This window comes from Seriola aureovittata, chromosome 12 (assembly GCF_021018895.1).
Source record: "Seriola aureovittata isolate HTS-2021-v1 ecotype China chromosome 12, ASM2101889v1, whole genome shotgun sequence".
Classification (NCBI taxonomy): Eukaryota; Metazoa; Chordata; class Actinopteri; order Carangiformes; family Carangidae; genus Seriola; species Seriola aureovittata.
In genome coordinates this window covers 22,635,012-22,651,811 of record NC_079375.1, presented here as the reverse complement: position 1 = coordinate 22,651,811, position 16,800 = coordinate 22,635,012, and the positions used below count along the sequence as shown (strand labels likewise).

At 41.9% G+C, this 16,800-nt stretch overlaps 1 protein-coding gene across 2 annotated transcripts in view; it reads right to left on the bottom strand.

Annotated features, from left to right (window-relative positions):
* Window positions 1–16,800, bottom strand: part of carmil3 (capping protein regulator and myosin 1 linker 3) — an 88,438-nt gene that overhangs the window by 32,533 nt on the left and 39,105 nt on the right. For both annotated transcript variants that reach the window (XM_056392330.1, XM_056392331.1), the window contains exons 14-17: window positions 15,538–15,647; window positions 13,134–13,211; window positions 7,398–7,474; window positions 2,649–2,753 (exon numbers count right to left, since the gene is read on the bottom strand). In XM_056392330.1, the coding sequence (XP_056248305.1) occupies window positions 2,649–2,753; window positions 7,398–7,474; window positions 13,134–13,211; window positions 15,538–15,647 (370 nt within the window). The remainder of the gene's footprint in view (window positions 1–2,648; window positions 2,754–7,397; window positions 7,475–13,133; window positions 13,212–15,537; window positions 15,648–16,800) is intronic.

Below are 16,800 nucleotides of genomic sequence, written 5' to 3'. Positions count from 1 at the left end.
ATTATATAAAAAAACATCATATGGAAATGTTAACAAGGTTAAAAGCTTGATTTTCATCAGAGGGGGTATTTAAATTGTTTGACTCCGTGCTTTAGGATCATGAGTGGATATAGTTTTAGCATGAGTGGCCCAGGTGAGAATGTATCCTCTAGCACTCGAAGGCCTCGAGTTGACTAAATATTTCAGCAGCACAAATGCTTGTTGACACAGAGAGGTGGTATCAGTACTTTGAATAACACACACACACACACACACACACACACACACACACACACATACACACACACACACACACACACACACACAGAATAATAAGCTGCATGGGTTGTCATAGGTAGAAGATACTCAAATCATAAACCTTCACCTGAGCTAAACATAGCATTATTTCAGATCTGCAGAGTTTCATGGCTCCAGGAGAAACACTGGCTCCAGTGTTAGAAATAAGGCAACATGTCCCCTACACCTCCTGATGTGCAGTATTTCATTTCTTAATTGGATTATTTTATGGATTTCATTTACTCCTACTGTGTGTGACAGTCATTACAAAAAGGCTGTCACAATACATTCACTTAGTTTATAATTCTAAGCCTATAGTAATATTCCTATAATATTCCAGTTAGCACTGTGATGCAGTAATATCCAGAAGGATTAAGTGACTTTACAGTGATATTTTACATCCTTTTATCTCTTTTATAATGCCACTATAATATTTAGAATATTGCTGTTATATCTTTTCTCTCAGTGTTTTATTTATTATTCACTTAACATATGATATAGTAACAAACTTTCTGCTGTGGTTCCTCAGTGAGTTTATGCTATCGTTCTTACATAATGTCAGTATAATATTACTCGAACCGCCTGATGTGTATATTAGAGCATCGTCTTGGCTTTTGTTGCTGTTTATTCTGCCAGATAAGTGTGTTCGTTCTGTCCAGAGCTTCTCTAAACGAAGGGGAAGAGAGATTCAGTTGCCAGTTGGCTGTCACAAGTGGTGATGCACTAGTCAAGGCTGAATATAGTCAGCAGAATATTCATTACACAACCACATCAGGAACGCCATAACTAATGCAGCATTAATAAAAACACTCAGAGGAGATTTGGTTACCAAATGAGTGAGTGCTGGGGTGTCGGCCACTGATTATACTAGTTTACCATTGTAAATAGGGACGTACCAGTCCAACTTCTTGTATAATAGTTTCTGACTTAGTGTATTTGTCGGTCTCACTCACCATTTCACGTAACATGAAGCCAGGGTTTATAATGACAGTGACAAAGAAACTGCACTTAATGTGGATTGGTTATGTCATGATTGCAGACCATAATTAGGACACTGATTCAGATTCAGTACATGTGATTGGTGCATCCTTAGTGATAATTTGGGTTATTTGATGTAGTGTTGTGGTACTTATCTATAGTCAGTGTGTTTCCTGCATTAGATTCAGATCAGCGTGTTTCCAGTTCAGAAAGCAGAAACTACAGAAGCTGAGTGATGTGCTGCTGTGGACAAGGTCAGTAAAAAATGTGTTTTAGCCACTTAAAAAAAAACCCACAGAAAACAGCTAATATCAGTTTAAGTGTACGCTTTATTTTGAACATTTCCACCGCTTTATCTTGCTGTCAAACAGCCCTTTCCTGTGGCGCGCTGTAGGTGCGCTTGTGCACAGGAATACGGTAGTTCCAAAGGAAAGGTTTGACTGCAAGATAAAGCAGTGAAAATATTCCAAATAAAATGTACACTTTTCTGTGGGCATGTTTTAAAGTGGCTAAACCACGTTTCTCAGCTGACCCCGTCCACAGCTGCTCGTCACTCAGCTTCTGTGCCGGTGCTCCTGCTGCTTCTCTGAACTGGGAGCTCACTGATCTGAATCTACTGCAGGTAATACACTGACTATAGAGAAGTACCTCACACAACCCCACGTCAAATAACCTGAGCTATCACTTTAAGGATGCACTGATCACATGTTCTGACCCTGAATCGGTGCCTTTATAATGATCTGGTATAATTTCGCTTTCAAACCTCAGTAAAATCGGACATTTATTATGTAATATATTACCATCTCAACCAAACTGAGTCTACACTTAATGAATCCTAATGACAACACACATTGTTCCCCATTTAAACTTGAATATGTTCCCTGACCCTCTTTCTATGAACTTGGATTCAGATGGTGCTTTGGTAACTTGATCAGAAATGCAGGTCACATTCTTTTTGGTTTTCCCACCGATATAGTGAAAAAAGTGGCCTTAAAAAAACATGAGTGTATCTTGATGGTGCATCTTTCTTGGATCGATTTATTTATTTTGTATTATTTTGTTATATTTATACAGGTTTTTATATCTGGATGTATCTTATGAGTAGTGTGGCCAGCTATATGCAAAGTGACTTGGGGGATAGCATCTTTCATACACCTTGGTTATATATCTATTGTATTTCTGCTGTACTGAATTACAATCTGATCATCCCAGATACATACAGTAACAATGACACAAGCGAGAGGGGTCGGACTGAATGAAGTTAAGATGTCCAGCTGCTCCTTTTTCAGCCCTTTGCTGTTCAAACAATACCAGTGATTTGAATCGATGATACGCTCACAGATCCTCAGGGTTTCAAAGGTCACTCTAAATCCACGCCTGTGACAGTGACTCACCTCAGTGAATCAGGTGGGACTTTCATAGAGGCCAGGCTGACATGGGTCAGGCTGAATGCTGAGCTGAAGAACTGGCGGAAAGTTGGCAGAGAATCCCTGGCTTTCCTGGAAAAGAACAGTAAAGAAGAGGAGAGAAAGGTTTAGAAATATGAATGGGAACAGGAGGGCAGAGGGTGAGCATTAACGATGGATCACGATCAGGCATTTCGACAGACAGAAAATGAAAGGTGGTGAGGGAACGATGAGGACAGATAAGCGACTGATCGAGACAAGACAGAGGATGACAGAAGGACGTGATACGCTGACAGAGAGTGACAGAAAGATTGCAGCAGACGAGCGGAGAAGTGACAGAGAGGGAACGGAGCAACAGGAATGAGAGAGAAAAAGAAGGCTAAAAGCAGACAGATGCTGCCTGTGACATTTAGGTCAGTATTATATCAAGCAGACAAAGTGAAAAGGTGAAGTTGGCATTAATTACTGCCACCAGTTAAAAAGGTAACACTGACCAATTATCCAACCATCTGTCTGGCATATACAATACATTAGCCTATGTGTGTGTGTGTGTGTGTGTGTGTGTGTGTGTAGACTACAACATCCCTCTGAGTCACGGTACATAAGGAGACTATCACAGCACTCACAGGATGGATGTAGTACACCGGTTCAGAGCTGTGTTTAGAACTTGTCAGAGCAGCCAATCTGCCATTTCAACCCCAACTGCACAAATAATTCACCACAGGGGAGGAAGAGAAGCGGGGGTTTGGAGATGGCAGGAGAAAGTGATGAGAGGCAAGAAGGAGGAGGAGGAGGAGGAAAGAGATAGAGAGAGGGGAAGAATGAATTCATCTTCCAGAAAGACGAGGTTCGTTGTTCTGGAACAGATTACCTGCTACCTCTCTCTTCAGGCAACTGATATTTTGTTTACTTGAGCAGCACAGAAGCTTTTTTTTTATCTTTTATTTTTTTTTACTACTCTGCTCTTTCATCCTCATTCTGATAAACAACAGGTACTGTTTTCAGCAATGAGGGTCTTTTAATGCGCACGCACACACACACACACACACACACACACACACAGAAAAACACAGAGAGCTTGAAATTTACTTTATAGCTCACCAGCCAAAATTTTGACAGTCACAATGAATTTTCATCGTTTTCTTAAAGCCAACAATCTCATCACGTCAGAGAAGATGAAAGCCACAGCTCGGTTAATATGACACTAATCTATAACATGACACGTCATTTCAGGTTTTTTCCAGGCGGACATTTTGGCTCATCTTTGCGGGAAAAGCACAGGTGCAGCTAATTTCGATAACGAGGACTCAGCTCCATAAATGGGAAGCAGTCATTAATGTTATTAACTACATCAAACTATGTCTGCGAAACCGTTTTACTTTTACTTCCATTGTACAACTTTTCTTTTTGCTACAGAACCCTTTCGCAACAGATACGGATGTGTAGATCATTTTCTATACTTCTTATACTTCGCACACTCGCCTCCTTTTACACATATGATGACATCCCGATGTGGTCTAATCGCCGAGGACTCACGTGGCAGTAAAAGTTTATTGGTTGCCTCAGAATGAAGCCGCTCCTGATTGAACTAACCTTTGTTACTCAGCTCTAAACCCGAGGTAAAGCGCAGGCTGAAGGAGATCCCATTAGTAAGCTGCTGCAGGTCAGACAAGTAGTGGACGAATCAAAATGATGATGCGCACTAGATGAAAAATAGACTTTATTTCAGTGTATCTACAGCTGCACAACTGCCGAGTCACAAAATTACTGTTGAGTTTCATTTGCCACCAAACTACTTCTACACTGAAGTCAAGCGTTGAAGTGTCTCATACTTTTTTTTTCTCTGTGTATTTTCCAAACAAATAGATTTCAAATCAGCCTCAAATCATTTGAAAACCTTCTCTTCAAAGAATCCTTCATCTCCTCTCAGCAGTTTTATTTTAATTATCTTCTAAAAAGCTTCCAGCAGTTACACTTGAACTGACTTCAGCAGTTTCAAAAGACTTCAAACACCTCAACTCTTCTTCATGCTCATGTTTCCACCTCCACTGACTCCTGAACTACTTTGATTGTTTTAACTTCAACTGACATTTCACTTCCTTTAACTGCTTTGACTCCAGCAGCCACTTCCATACAGAGACATTTTGAAGTTTTCAAAAACTCTGCAAGTTACAGACATTTAAACTTTTTCAAACATTTCAACAATTGCGATTTTTAAGCTGCGAGCACAGATATGGTGGCGTGCATGATCTTCTCTCAAAATAAAACCACACATTACAACACATGAGACAGGTACTGAGCGAAGCCTGACTTTCACTAATTCCACTAAATCAAATTCAGGCTAAAAACGAGACATCGCCTGCCTCTAGCAGCATATCTGTAATACTGTGCATACCTCCGGGACATCATAACTGAAAAGCTGCTCTGCACTCTCCCCTCTGATTGCTGAGCCAATTTTGTCATGTGCCCATGTGTTTGGCACAGCTGTTTAATAGGTATGAGACCCGTAATGTGACTGGCTGAGAATATAATGACTAATCACTACACCCTTCCAATTTCTATTCCACTCTGCGCATATTGTGCTGTGAGTATTATCCCTTATTGTCCTTGTGCACATGACCCACTGCTTTACACTGATTGTTATGATTGCGCTGTTAAAACAGGACCATTAAAATATGATTTAGCACTTGCCAAGTTGGTTTGTAACTTGACAACATTATCTACCACAGGTGATTTGTGGAGGATGTTAATTTCAAGCCCCACACACACAGAAGCTAAGCCGAAAGACAATTTTATTCCTCGAGCTGCAGTGCATCCATTTCCCCCCCCCGTGATAAAGCAAATGTATGGTTGACCGACTCACACGTCTTCCAGAAAGCTCCAACATTCAGCCCACGCAGATAAAAGCATGTTAACTTGGTTAAAAGATAAAACTGCATGTGGTGAGAGGAAACAAATAGAAAAGAAAAATGAGAGATGAAGGCCGGGGGAGGGGGTGGGGGGGGTGGAAGTAGGAGAAAATGGAGTTATGAGGGGTAAAAATGGAAAAGGTCATAAGGGAGAGAGCGACGGTGGGAGGGAGGAGAAAAGACGGAGATGAAGACAGTCAGATAGCTGTGAGGGAGAACCAGGCGGCTGCATTACAAGCCCCTGTCACTGCTTCTGATAACCTCCAAGTGTGTGGGACACCAGCTCTTCTCTGACCTGCTTCGTCATAATTAGCATACAGCCTGTCAGGACTCCGCGATACAGAACGGCTTCTGTCGCATAAGCAGATGCAGTGTCACCGTCTCTCTCACACGACAGATCTCCAGAGAGCTGCATCAGCACTTTGTTACCACGTGTGCACATGTGTGTGTGTGTGTGTAACCGTGTCTACATGGACAGCTCATTGTTTCTCACGAGTGCAACATCTGTGTGTGTGTGTGTGTGTGTGTGTGTGTGTGATGGGTGAAGGAGGGGTCTGAGGCGGTCCGTTCCATATTCATGAGCGGCAGCCGCGCGGTTCTTATCAGCTCGGTTCAGCTTTGTGGCTCTGTGTTGTCACCACAACATGGCAGCCGTCTGACCGGCAGCAACTGAGCCGCCGTGCATTTAATACCAGAAGACCCATGACCGGCAGGAGGTGGAATGAACTATGAACAGAGGGGGAAAAGGAAAGGAGGGAGGGAGGAGGGGAGGAGGGGAGGAGGAGCAGGAGGATGCGAGGCATGTGAGGCATGTGAGTGGTGGGGAAGAAGATGAAGGGTGATAAAGAAAGAGGAAGAGGAGCAGGAGGGGATGATGGAGTGAAGGAAACAGTGAGAAAGAAGAGAGGGATAAGAGAGGTGGAAAACAGCCACTGGAAGCAAAGGATTAAAACCAGCCAGAGAAGATGGATGGAGTGTGGATGTCAACAGTAAGGGGGGGGGAATTCAATCTTCTCATTATAAACTGAGTTGAGAAAGAAGAGTTATGCGGCCAAGAGCTCCAGCAAGAGAGGGAATTCACATAACAAAAAGTAAGTAAGGTGAAAAACTGAACAAGAGGTGCAGCCAGATATATGCAAAAAAGAAAAAAGTAAATGATGGAAAAAGAGAGAGAGAGATACGGTAGATACAAAGAAACAGAAGGAAAAAAAATGCAGGCGTGGGAGCCTGGGGAATGGAACCATAATTCCCATCTAAAATTAGTCTCATTTTTCTCTGTAATTCATGTAATGCAATATGCTGAGCAGGGAAGCTCCTGGGCTCCTGGGGGACATGACATGATGAGAGCCGGAGCTGCTTCTTGCCTGCTAGCTAGGTAAACACACACACACACACACACACACACACACACACATATAAAATACACTTGCGGGAATGCATACAAGTGCTTGACAGACAGAACACTTGTTAGCAAACAGAGACATGTGTACATTACAGAAAGACGGAAGCACACACACACACACACACACACACACACACACACACACACACACACACACACACACACACACACACAGAGTAAGGCAGAGCAAATGAGAGGAGCGAGGCGAACGTGCACGTTAATTCCGTCAGTGAGGTCCAGAGCTAAACACTAATCTACAGCAGAAAATAAATGATGATGCTCGCTCTGCTCGCTGCCTCCTGACTGGAATTCCTCCAGAGCCGTTTGGCTGAGTCAGAGGAGGAAAACTAATGGGTCTGTGCGCTTTAAGGAAAGTACAAGAAATGAATCAGTTAACAGGGATTTACACTGGAGGTGAACACCCACCTGTGAGAGAAGGAGTTCTTGGACAAGTTCAGGTAGGAGAGGTCAGCGCAGCACCCTCGCAGCAAGGCACCGAACAACTGGCAGAGAGACAGAGAGACAAACGGGTGTTGTGTTACGTTCACTACAGTGAACACGGTTGTGTCGTACAGCAGTTGTTTTGGCTACGAGGCTGCACAAATGGTTGCAGTGTCGATTAAAGCTGATGCACACAGACGGGTTAAAAAAAAAAAGATGCTACTATATTTCAGCTGAAACTTCTTCAATAAAAATGTCCCTGCAGCGCTACAGATACAAACGGGTCCAGCAGTCTGAGACTGCTTTCCCATCAGGAACATGAGGTTCTAAGTCCAGAACAAAATGAGATGTAAAATCAGGATAAAAACAGTCTTTGCTTTTATCCTTCTTGTGCCATATGGTTGGGATTTGTTCAAGATAACACAATGTTTACCAAGTTTATTAAATAACACAACAGGTGGGTTGAGCTTCTGTTGAATGTGATTTCTAAGACAAATGGCATCATCAGATCTGAATGTCAAATTCTCCAATATGGCTTTCTGTGTTTCTGTTAAGACTAGTTGCTCGAGATGAGGAAGATGCTCCATTACTGCTATGTACATGTGAGCAGAGCACGAACTGTGTTCTGCTGTTTGGCTCAGATAGTCACTGATGATCCCAGCGTGTGAGCAGCATCTGCAGCTTTTCTTCTGCTCCGCAACATTTCAGTTGGGAGAATATTGTGCCGTTTACTTCGCTACGTTTATCTGACAGCTTAAGATAAAACAACATATGATAACGTCATAAAAGCACAAGGCATCGGTTAAGATTTAAACCGGAAGCTCTCAACGTTTTTGGCTTGTGACAACACGCAGAAAATCAGTATCTAGTTTCAGATGTCTATGAGTTATTAGCATTTCCACCAAAGAGACTTTTGGTTTAATCTAAATTAATCAAAGCACAAAGAGGTGAAATTATCACACAAAAGAAAAATTAGAGAAAGTCCAACAAATGAATATAAACTTGTGTATTGCAGCTTTTTTAATCATCTCATGACCCCTCAGATTTCTCCTGGGAACCTTTACAGGTTGGGAACCAATGGACTAATCAGCCCACCTGTATTTAAAGTAGTTAAACCTAGAGTCAAAAATAAAACTCTTATGAGTGTTTTTACTTTAGATTTTTTAATTAAATTTTGCTTTAAATACTTTTACTTAAGTAGGATTTTGAATGCAAGACTCTTACTTATGTAATTTAAATATTTTTTTATTTTTTTATTATTATCATTATTCAATTATTTATTTTATATTGTTATTTTTGGTGTTTGGTTGTTGCTTGTATCTAAGTTCTTCTTTCATCACAACTGGCTGCACGCACACACACACGCACGCACACACACACACATACATACATATATATATATATATATATATATACATACATACATATAGTTCAAAATGTCTCAATTCAATGAAAAAGTTTTTCACTTTAAAATATTTATTTTTTTACGGTTGATACAGAACTTTATTTTAATGTGGGAGTGAAATTTGAATTCCATTTTCATACCTCTGGCAATTTGAAAAAGAACAAGGATTTTCCGTGTAGTTTTCACTCCTTTACAGCCTGGAAATCAATTGAAGCTTGAGTTGAACTATTGATTCACTTGTTGAGAAGTTACCTCATTGCAGCATTTCCACTATTTATGGCCACAGAAAATGTTTAGGGTATAAAACTTTTCTAACAGTCTGACAAAAAAGTTTTGAATGTTTTTTTAAATCTATATGCTAAATAGAAAACTATGAATTCATAAAAGAAGAAGAAATCGTGTTTTGGGGTTTTTCTTGATTAATTCTTGTCCATTTAAGGGTCAATGCAGCTAGCTACAGCAGCTGAGTGAAATATAGCAGACACTGTGTTTCTACCAGTCTTTCAAAGTGCGTACGGAAAGTGCTCATCTGTCAGAGAAGTCAACTAATTCCCGAAAGCAGGACCAAATGGGCAATAAGAAGTGTAATTGTATTACACTGAATCAAAGTCAAGCTTTACCCATACCAGGGAAAAAATGAATTACTCACAGTTCCTCATTTTGTTATATTGACTATCCATCAAACGTCAAGTTTCATATTAAAAACTGAGAAAAACGTGTAAGAAATCAAACGTGCTGTGTCACCTGCAGTTTCCCTGCTTACATAACATCATGCTGCAGCACAGACATTCAGCCACCATCCATCCAAGTGTGTATCAACTCAAGCTCTCTTCTTCTGAAGATATCGCTCACTTTCAAACTAAAAGGCTGCGGAAAATATAGGAAATTAGTGTTTCGCAAACCTCATGACCCATTTTATCTTGAAATAAAGAAGAAGTACGTGCGTTTGTGAACAGGAGAGTGCTCCGAGCAAATATGAGCAGCATCAAAAAAAAACAATTTCTGGTAAGACTCTAAGTATCATCTCATCACTTGTGAGAGGTTAAACTATCAGACAAATCCATTTTTCCCTGGCACTGTGATCCATCACCCAAATTGACTAATCGACCGGCGATGGTATGTCAGCGCAGATTAAAAAAGGAACTTATTAATAATTCAATCCCACAGGCCAACACTAAAAAAGACAAATCCTCCCTCAGACAGTTTCTCTCAAGGATAAATGATAATTAACAAAACAGGACATGAAGCAGCCATTCTAGTCTGCTGGTCTGAAGGGGAGTTTTTAAAAGAGATAAAGACAGACAAATATTGAGAACTTAAAAATAACAGACACACTGACTTCCATTCATGCACATAATTCAACACGAAATCCATGGCCCGCTTTAACAAGAGGGAGGAGGATTAGTTTTCACAGGTCGGACTGTTCCTCCATGGAACCGATTCCTGCCCGACAAGCTCGCTGCTCCCGGGTGTTTAAAAGTGACGTGCAGCGAGTGAGGAGAGCAAACACATCGCAGTGAAGAGGAGGGAGGGAGGAACCACGGCTGGAAGAGAAATTAAGACCCTTCACTGAAGTATAAGTAGAACAACAATGTTTTTGTTTTTTTTTTCCCCCACTCAAAATCCTTTTTTAAAAAAGTAACACAAGTAGAATAATAAAATAGTATTAATATTTAATGTGTGAGCCGTTGTAGTTGGTCGAGGCGCAGTTGCTTCATTAAGTCTGAGGCAGTTTAAAGTTAAAATCCTAGGGCCGTTTTATAGAAATTTCCTAACTTGCAAATCCTATTTTAACTGTTTGGTAACCATGGTAATTTGGGTTATTAGGATCTGATTAAGGAAAAAAGCCATTACAGATGAATATTTCTGAAGTCAATGTCCCTATCTCATCTTATTTCATCCCGTCTTATCTCAGGTTAAGAAATCCTAAATACTCAATCCAACATCAGTTATCAACTTTTGTGTCTGTTACCTAGCAACAGATGCTACTTTTCCTCATCTCATCTCACTGACCCATTAGATTTCTCATTGAAATCGTACAAACAATGGAACTAAAACAACGACGGGCTCTCAACTTCGAGACAGGTGAGTTTTTTTTGGTGAGATTTACAACAACAACAGTAACACGGGAGATAAGATAAGCCTGTTTCTACAAATTAGTGTTTCGTCGTCAAACCACAACACATCGTTAGCATCTCTGATCAGCCTCTAAGTTCAGCCTGTTGACATTTCGTTGGTTGTGTAAAAGCGATAAAAGATGAGCAACATTGGATGAGACCGTTCCCCTAAGTGATGGAAAAGTGAAAGTCATATCATCGGCTATCCTTTCTTAAATTAGGATTTGCTGCTGTAATACCAGTTTGGGAAAAATCCTGTCTTATACTTTTCATGTCTTAAAACTTAAGATAGGAAGTTTCTGTAACACAGCCTGAACCGAAATCCACTGCAAGAACCATTCAGTGTGTTTACATTTGAAAATGACCTCGTTATATGGTGGTTTTCATTGTTAGTTTTCATTGTGAGTCCACATGTCCAAGGGATTCACATGAAATGATGCGGCACGTAATGCAGCAGTCCAGTCTGTGATCGTGGCTCACTGACATCAGCCTCACTGTTCACTCTCTTAACACTGTTATCGAGTTACTGCTAATGTAAACTGATCATTTCCTACTGCTGCTCGTTCACAGGGTGACTTTTGTTGTGAAGCAGTCACAGGGACATGCAGTGTGTGTGTGTGTGTGTGTGTGTGTGTGTGTGTGTGTGTGTGTGTGTGTGTGTGTGTGTGTGTGTTTGTCATGGTGGTTAGTGCTGACAGCTATCATTCATCAAAAAGGCATTCTGGTATTTTGTTTCAGATGTGCTCCAGGCAGGCCACAGAGCTAGTTAGGAAAAATGTATTTTATCTTGACACAACTTGCACTGAAAACAGCTTCAAATATTTGTATTACACCAACGTATTTCTTCGATCTTTTCTTATGCATTTATTTAACTTAATGAATGACTCAAGTTCTAGACTAAAATGACCTGATAACAACAATGAACAACACTGTTTCTTACGCTGATGATGGCTAAAACAGAAACGCGTCCGTTGATTGCCCCATATTAAATAATAAGACTATTTAACTGCGAGTGCCGGCATTTTCTTATCTTATCAGTGAACAATGCATCAAGGAGAAGCTGATTACATGTTTTGCAAGAAAAATAATCTCCAAAATATGCAAAGTAACCAGTAACAATAGCTGTTAGATAAATGTAGGAAAGAAAAAAACGCAATATTTACTTCTAAAATGTAGAGTACGTATAAAATAGAATAAAATAAGAGTACACGTTCCACAAGTACAGTAAAGTAGAGTAAATGTACTTCTTTATAGTCCACCACTGGGAAGAACACAGTACTGAATCAGCAATGGGATAAAAATGTGTACTATGACAGGACATCATGGCGGCATGGGGGGGGTGGGGGGGGGGGGTTGGTTCACTGTTCTGCTGAGGTGTCACTGAGCACGAGCAGAGCTCAGAGCAGATCTGTAGCGGACACTGACCTCTAACCTCCCTGCAGCAGAAGGACAAATGAAAAAAAGGATATTTATGTCTGTTGGATCTAACCTTGCATGTCCCCGCTGCGCGTCCAGCCCTCAGCAGCCGATACAGCACTGACAACGCAGCAGACATAAACAATAAATGTGACCTCCCGATCAACCGGCACTCCTCACAAAACTCTACATCTTCCAGAGGGAGACGGACACCGGCAACATCCCGAGTACAGCTGTAACTTTCAAGTCTGGTGTATCCACAGTGAACTAGGCAGAAGTGCCGTCTCAGCAGTAACCAGCAGGGGCAGAAACATTGAAGCGTGGTCACTGAAGTCTTTCACAGGGAAAGCTCTGTCATCCTTTCAGCTGCTAGCGTATCCGCTAATGCAGCAAGACACTGTTTTGTCACAGTGGCAGACGCAGTTTAAATTTAGACACAGTGACAACACAGACAAATTCATCTCTTTGAAGTGACAAAGATGTGAACAAATACACGAGACAAAAGCTCGTGCATGCCATTCATACAATGGATCATTTGTATAATTCATAAGCGGGTATACATTTGTATTATAGTGCCTTCTAATAGCTTTCACTCAAGGCTTTATGCACAGAGGAGCTCAGAGAAAGGCTGTGAGTCAACTGAGGTAACAGTGTTTTTGCTCAGTGGGCCATTCGTATTCAGGACGCTACGCCTTTCTGTTTCTTGGCCTGAATCCCATCCCAGAGATGAGATCGGACACAGATAGGTGGATAGTGACTGTTACAGAGACAGTGAGTACATACCGAGTCCACAGTGCAGTCTGTCCCAGACAGGTCCAAATGGACCAGGCAGTTGGGCTGGGCCAGGAACAGGTACAGGTTCTGCACAGGAAAAACAATTAGAAAATCAATACAGAAAATATACCTACATGCTATATATAGTGCTGTGCAAAAGCTGTAGGCACTTTAGATGTTTATATCCTTATCCATCATGCAATATCATCAGGAAGGTGTCTGATCAGTCCCTCCAGGGTTTCCTTTCTTCAGGGACAAGAGGAACAAGGAGTCCCGCGACAGATGGTCCGTCCTCCACAGAGCTCTGATCTCAACATCATACACTCAGTCTGGGATTACATGATTTGGGACATGAGAGTACTTAGTTTTTTTTTCTTGTTTACTGCAATAAAGTGAATTGATAAATAAAAACTATTCATGGCATCATGTTTGAAAGCCTCCTCGCTTTACTTTTAGTGCCTAAAACCTCTGCACAGAACTGTTTACACCAAATATACAGCGATTATAAAATGTTTTCACCCCCTTTGGAATTTTTCATGTTTTGTTTTACAACAATGAATCAAAGCAGATTTGATTTGGCTTTTTTGACATTAATCAACAGATAAAAACATTAATATCAAAGTGAGAGCATATCTCCAGAAAGTGATCTAAATTAATTACCGATATAAAATACTAAGCATGTCGAAAGCTAATGGGTTTTAAAAACCACATAATTAAATGGAGATTACCTGTGTGCAATAGGCTTCAGCTGACTGTAGTATAAATGCACCTGTAGCTGGGATGGCGGAAATTTTGTGAGTCTGTTTTGTGGCAAAACTACCGCCTTAAAGACAAAGGAAGACTCCGAGCAACTCCATAAAAAAGCTGACTGAAAAGCCAGGAGACGCTTACAAGAACGTTTCCAAGCCACTGAACATCCCCTGGAGTCCAGTTGAATCGATCAGTAAGAAAAGTAGAGAGTTGGGCACAGCTGTAAATCCGCTGAGTGACCGGACGAAGAGACGAGTGAGAGAGGGCCACTCGGAGACCTGTGACACCTCTGAGGAGTTTCATGCCGCAGAGGTTCAGATTGGAGAGACGGAGTATGAATCTGCAGTTGGTCGGATGTTTCACCTTTCACAGCGATATGAAAAAGACTCATCTGACATCTGAGCTACTGTTTGCCACAAGGCACATGGGAAACTTTGAAGTCAGGTAGAAGAAGCCTCAGTGATCTGATGAGACCATAACTGAGCTTTCTGGCCATCAGACATAACGATAAACATAACATAACATCCCCAGTGTGAACTATAGTGGAGGCGGCATCATACTGTAGGGATACAGTAAAGATATTGTTGCAGAAACAAGCCCAAGCATGAAGCCAAAGCTACAGAAGAACGGCTTGAAATCAGCAGCGTTAATGTAGTGGAGCTGCCGAGAATCAATCCAAAGCAGAATCTGTGGCCCGATTGGAAAATGCAGTTTGCTCACGATTCCCAAACACCCCGTCAGCGCGTGAGCAGCTGTACAAAGAAGAATGGGTAAATATTTATGCAAACATGTAGTTTTATGATTCATTGAGTTTGTCACTTTGTCAAAATCTGTTTTCACTTCGACATTTAAGGCTCTTTTTCTGGTGACATTAAGTCCGTTCATTCATTCTTTTTTCATTCCTTCATTAGCCACACCAACTATCCAGAGCTGGAGCCGATCCCAGCCGACACTGGGTGAGGAAGGGCTTCACCCTGCACAGGTTGCCAGTCTATCACAAGGCTGAAATACAGAGACAAACACCCATTAACACCTACGGGTAATTTAGAGTCGCCAATTAACCTGCGTGTCTTTGGTTTGTGGGAGGAAGCTGGAGAACCAGGAGGGAACCCACACAGGCAAACACAAAGAAAAGGCCCAAGCCAACCCAGCAGGTTCAAAACCAGAACCTTCTTGCTGTGAGGTGACAGTGCTAACCACTGTACCGGCGTGCCGCCCGACATTAAATCCCCTTTTGATTAAATGTTGTAAAACCACTTTGTGGAAGCTAATGGGGATCCAAATAAAGAAACAAAGGTTTCCACTCCAGGTTATAACCCAATTTCAAGAAAGTTGTGAAAAGAAAATGCTAATTAATGCATGTTTCTATCCACTTCCGTCATTTAAATATAACGAGTTGGGAGCATTGTGATAATGAGTCAGGTGCCGTTAAACAACTGCAGAAGAAGAGGATGCAAGAGATGAAATAATTACAAGTGGCCAGTCCAAACGTCAAATGATGGAGAGCCATGTAGAAAATGTGATGGCATGTGTGTGTGGTTCATGTATTAATGCGAGGAAGGTTACAGTCTCATTACTGATCACTCAAGACATAAACAAATTCCAGGAGGGTGAATCCTTTTCATAGACGCTGATACTGTGTTTTTGAATGTGTGTTCCTCACTGTGGCGTCCTCTCCGGACAGAACCCCGGGGTTTTTGCTCAGGTCCAGGTGCAGCAGAGAGTTGGAGTAGTCATCACTTGAACATAACGCCTGCGACAGAGACACAACACCTAAATGGGGGGGGGGGGGCGACAGAGGAGGAAGAACAAAACAAGTTATATTCATCCTTGAGTCATTTAATCACCTTATAATCAGCCTGTTTTTTTCAGTGGGACAATTTATTGCTCTGGACGTGACTTATTAGCGACTAATGAATACAAAACTACATAATGGAGGAGGGTGAGCAGGCTCTGTGGTACAAATATAATTGCGGAGAGACTGGTGAGCTCAGGCTAGTGTGAGAAGAGCTTTTTGGAGGAAGCCAGAAACGTTTTTTCCGCCTATCCCAGGATCCGAGTGCACCCCCTGAAATGCAAAAACAAAAAAAGAAAACCCATTTTCTCAAATCAGATCACTTCGCAATTACACCCACGGGCCTGAAGGAGCCCCTCATTAAAATCCTCACCCTGCAACACTGACGCAAAGCACAGCACGCCGCGGCAAGCCGAGGATTAAATATAGACCCAACGACAACAACAACAACACGGGAGGAACATCTATCAGCAGCGACGAGTAAAACAAAAAGTCTAACAACCGCCATTACTCTGCGTGCTGTTCACTCTACCATATGTCCTCCATTACAGCCAGCAGTTGCAGGAAGTGCGTTTCTCCCTGTTCTTTAGAACTGGGAGCCAGCTCCCGCATGTGCCGCTCTGAAGCTGGCAAGGCACTAAGCTCTTCATCCCTTATTTGTAGCGATTAGGAGCGAAATGAGGGGAAGAGGGGACAGGGTGTCTAATCCTCCCCCCCTACCCTCCCCTCCCCTCCCTCCCCCTACATGTATCTATCAGCTGCTCGATTCTTCTGAAAGTGGAGACTTTTTTCGAAGCCATCCGGTCTGTGTGACAGTGTCAAGTGTGTGTGTGTGTGTGTGTGTGTGTGTGTGTGTGTGTGTGGGAGCAGGAGGTGTGAAAACATGCAAGATGTATCTTGCCTGTGTGTGTACGTGCTTGTGTCGGCATATGTGTAGGTGTTTTAGAGACAGAAGACAGAGGGAGGGGAGTGAACGGGGGGAGAGAGAGAGAGAGCGAGAGAGAGAGAGAGAGATGGATCTATAAATATTCAACAAAGAATGCCCAGCCCCTGCAAAGTCATACCAGCACCCACCCATTCAAGGTCAGCACCATCACTGCATTCCTCGCCGAATCACTGCCTTTGTAAAAA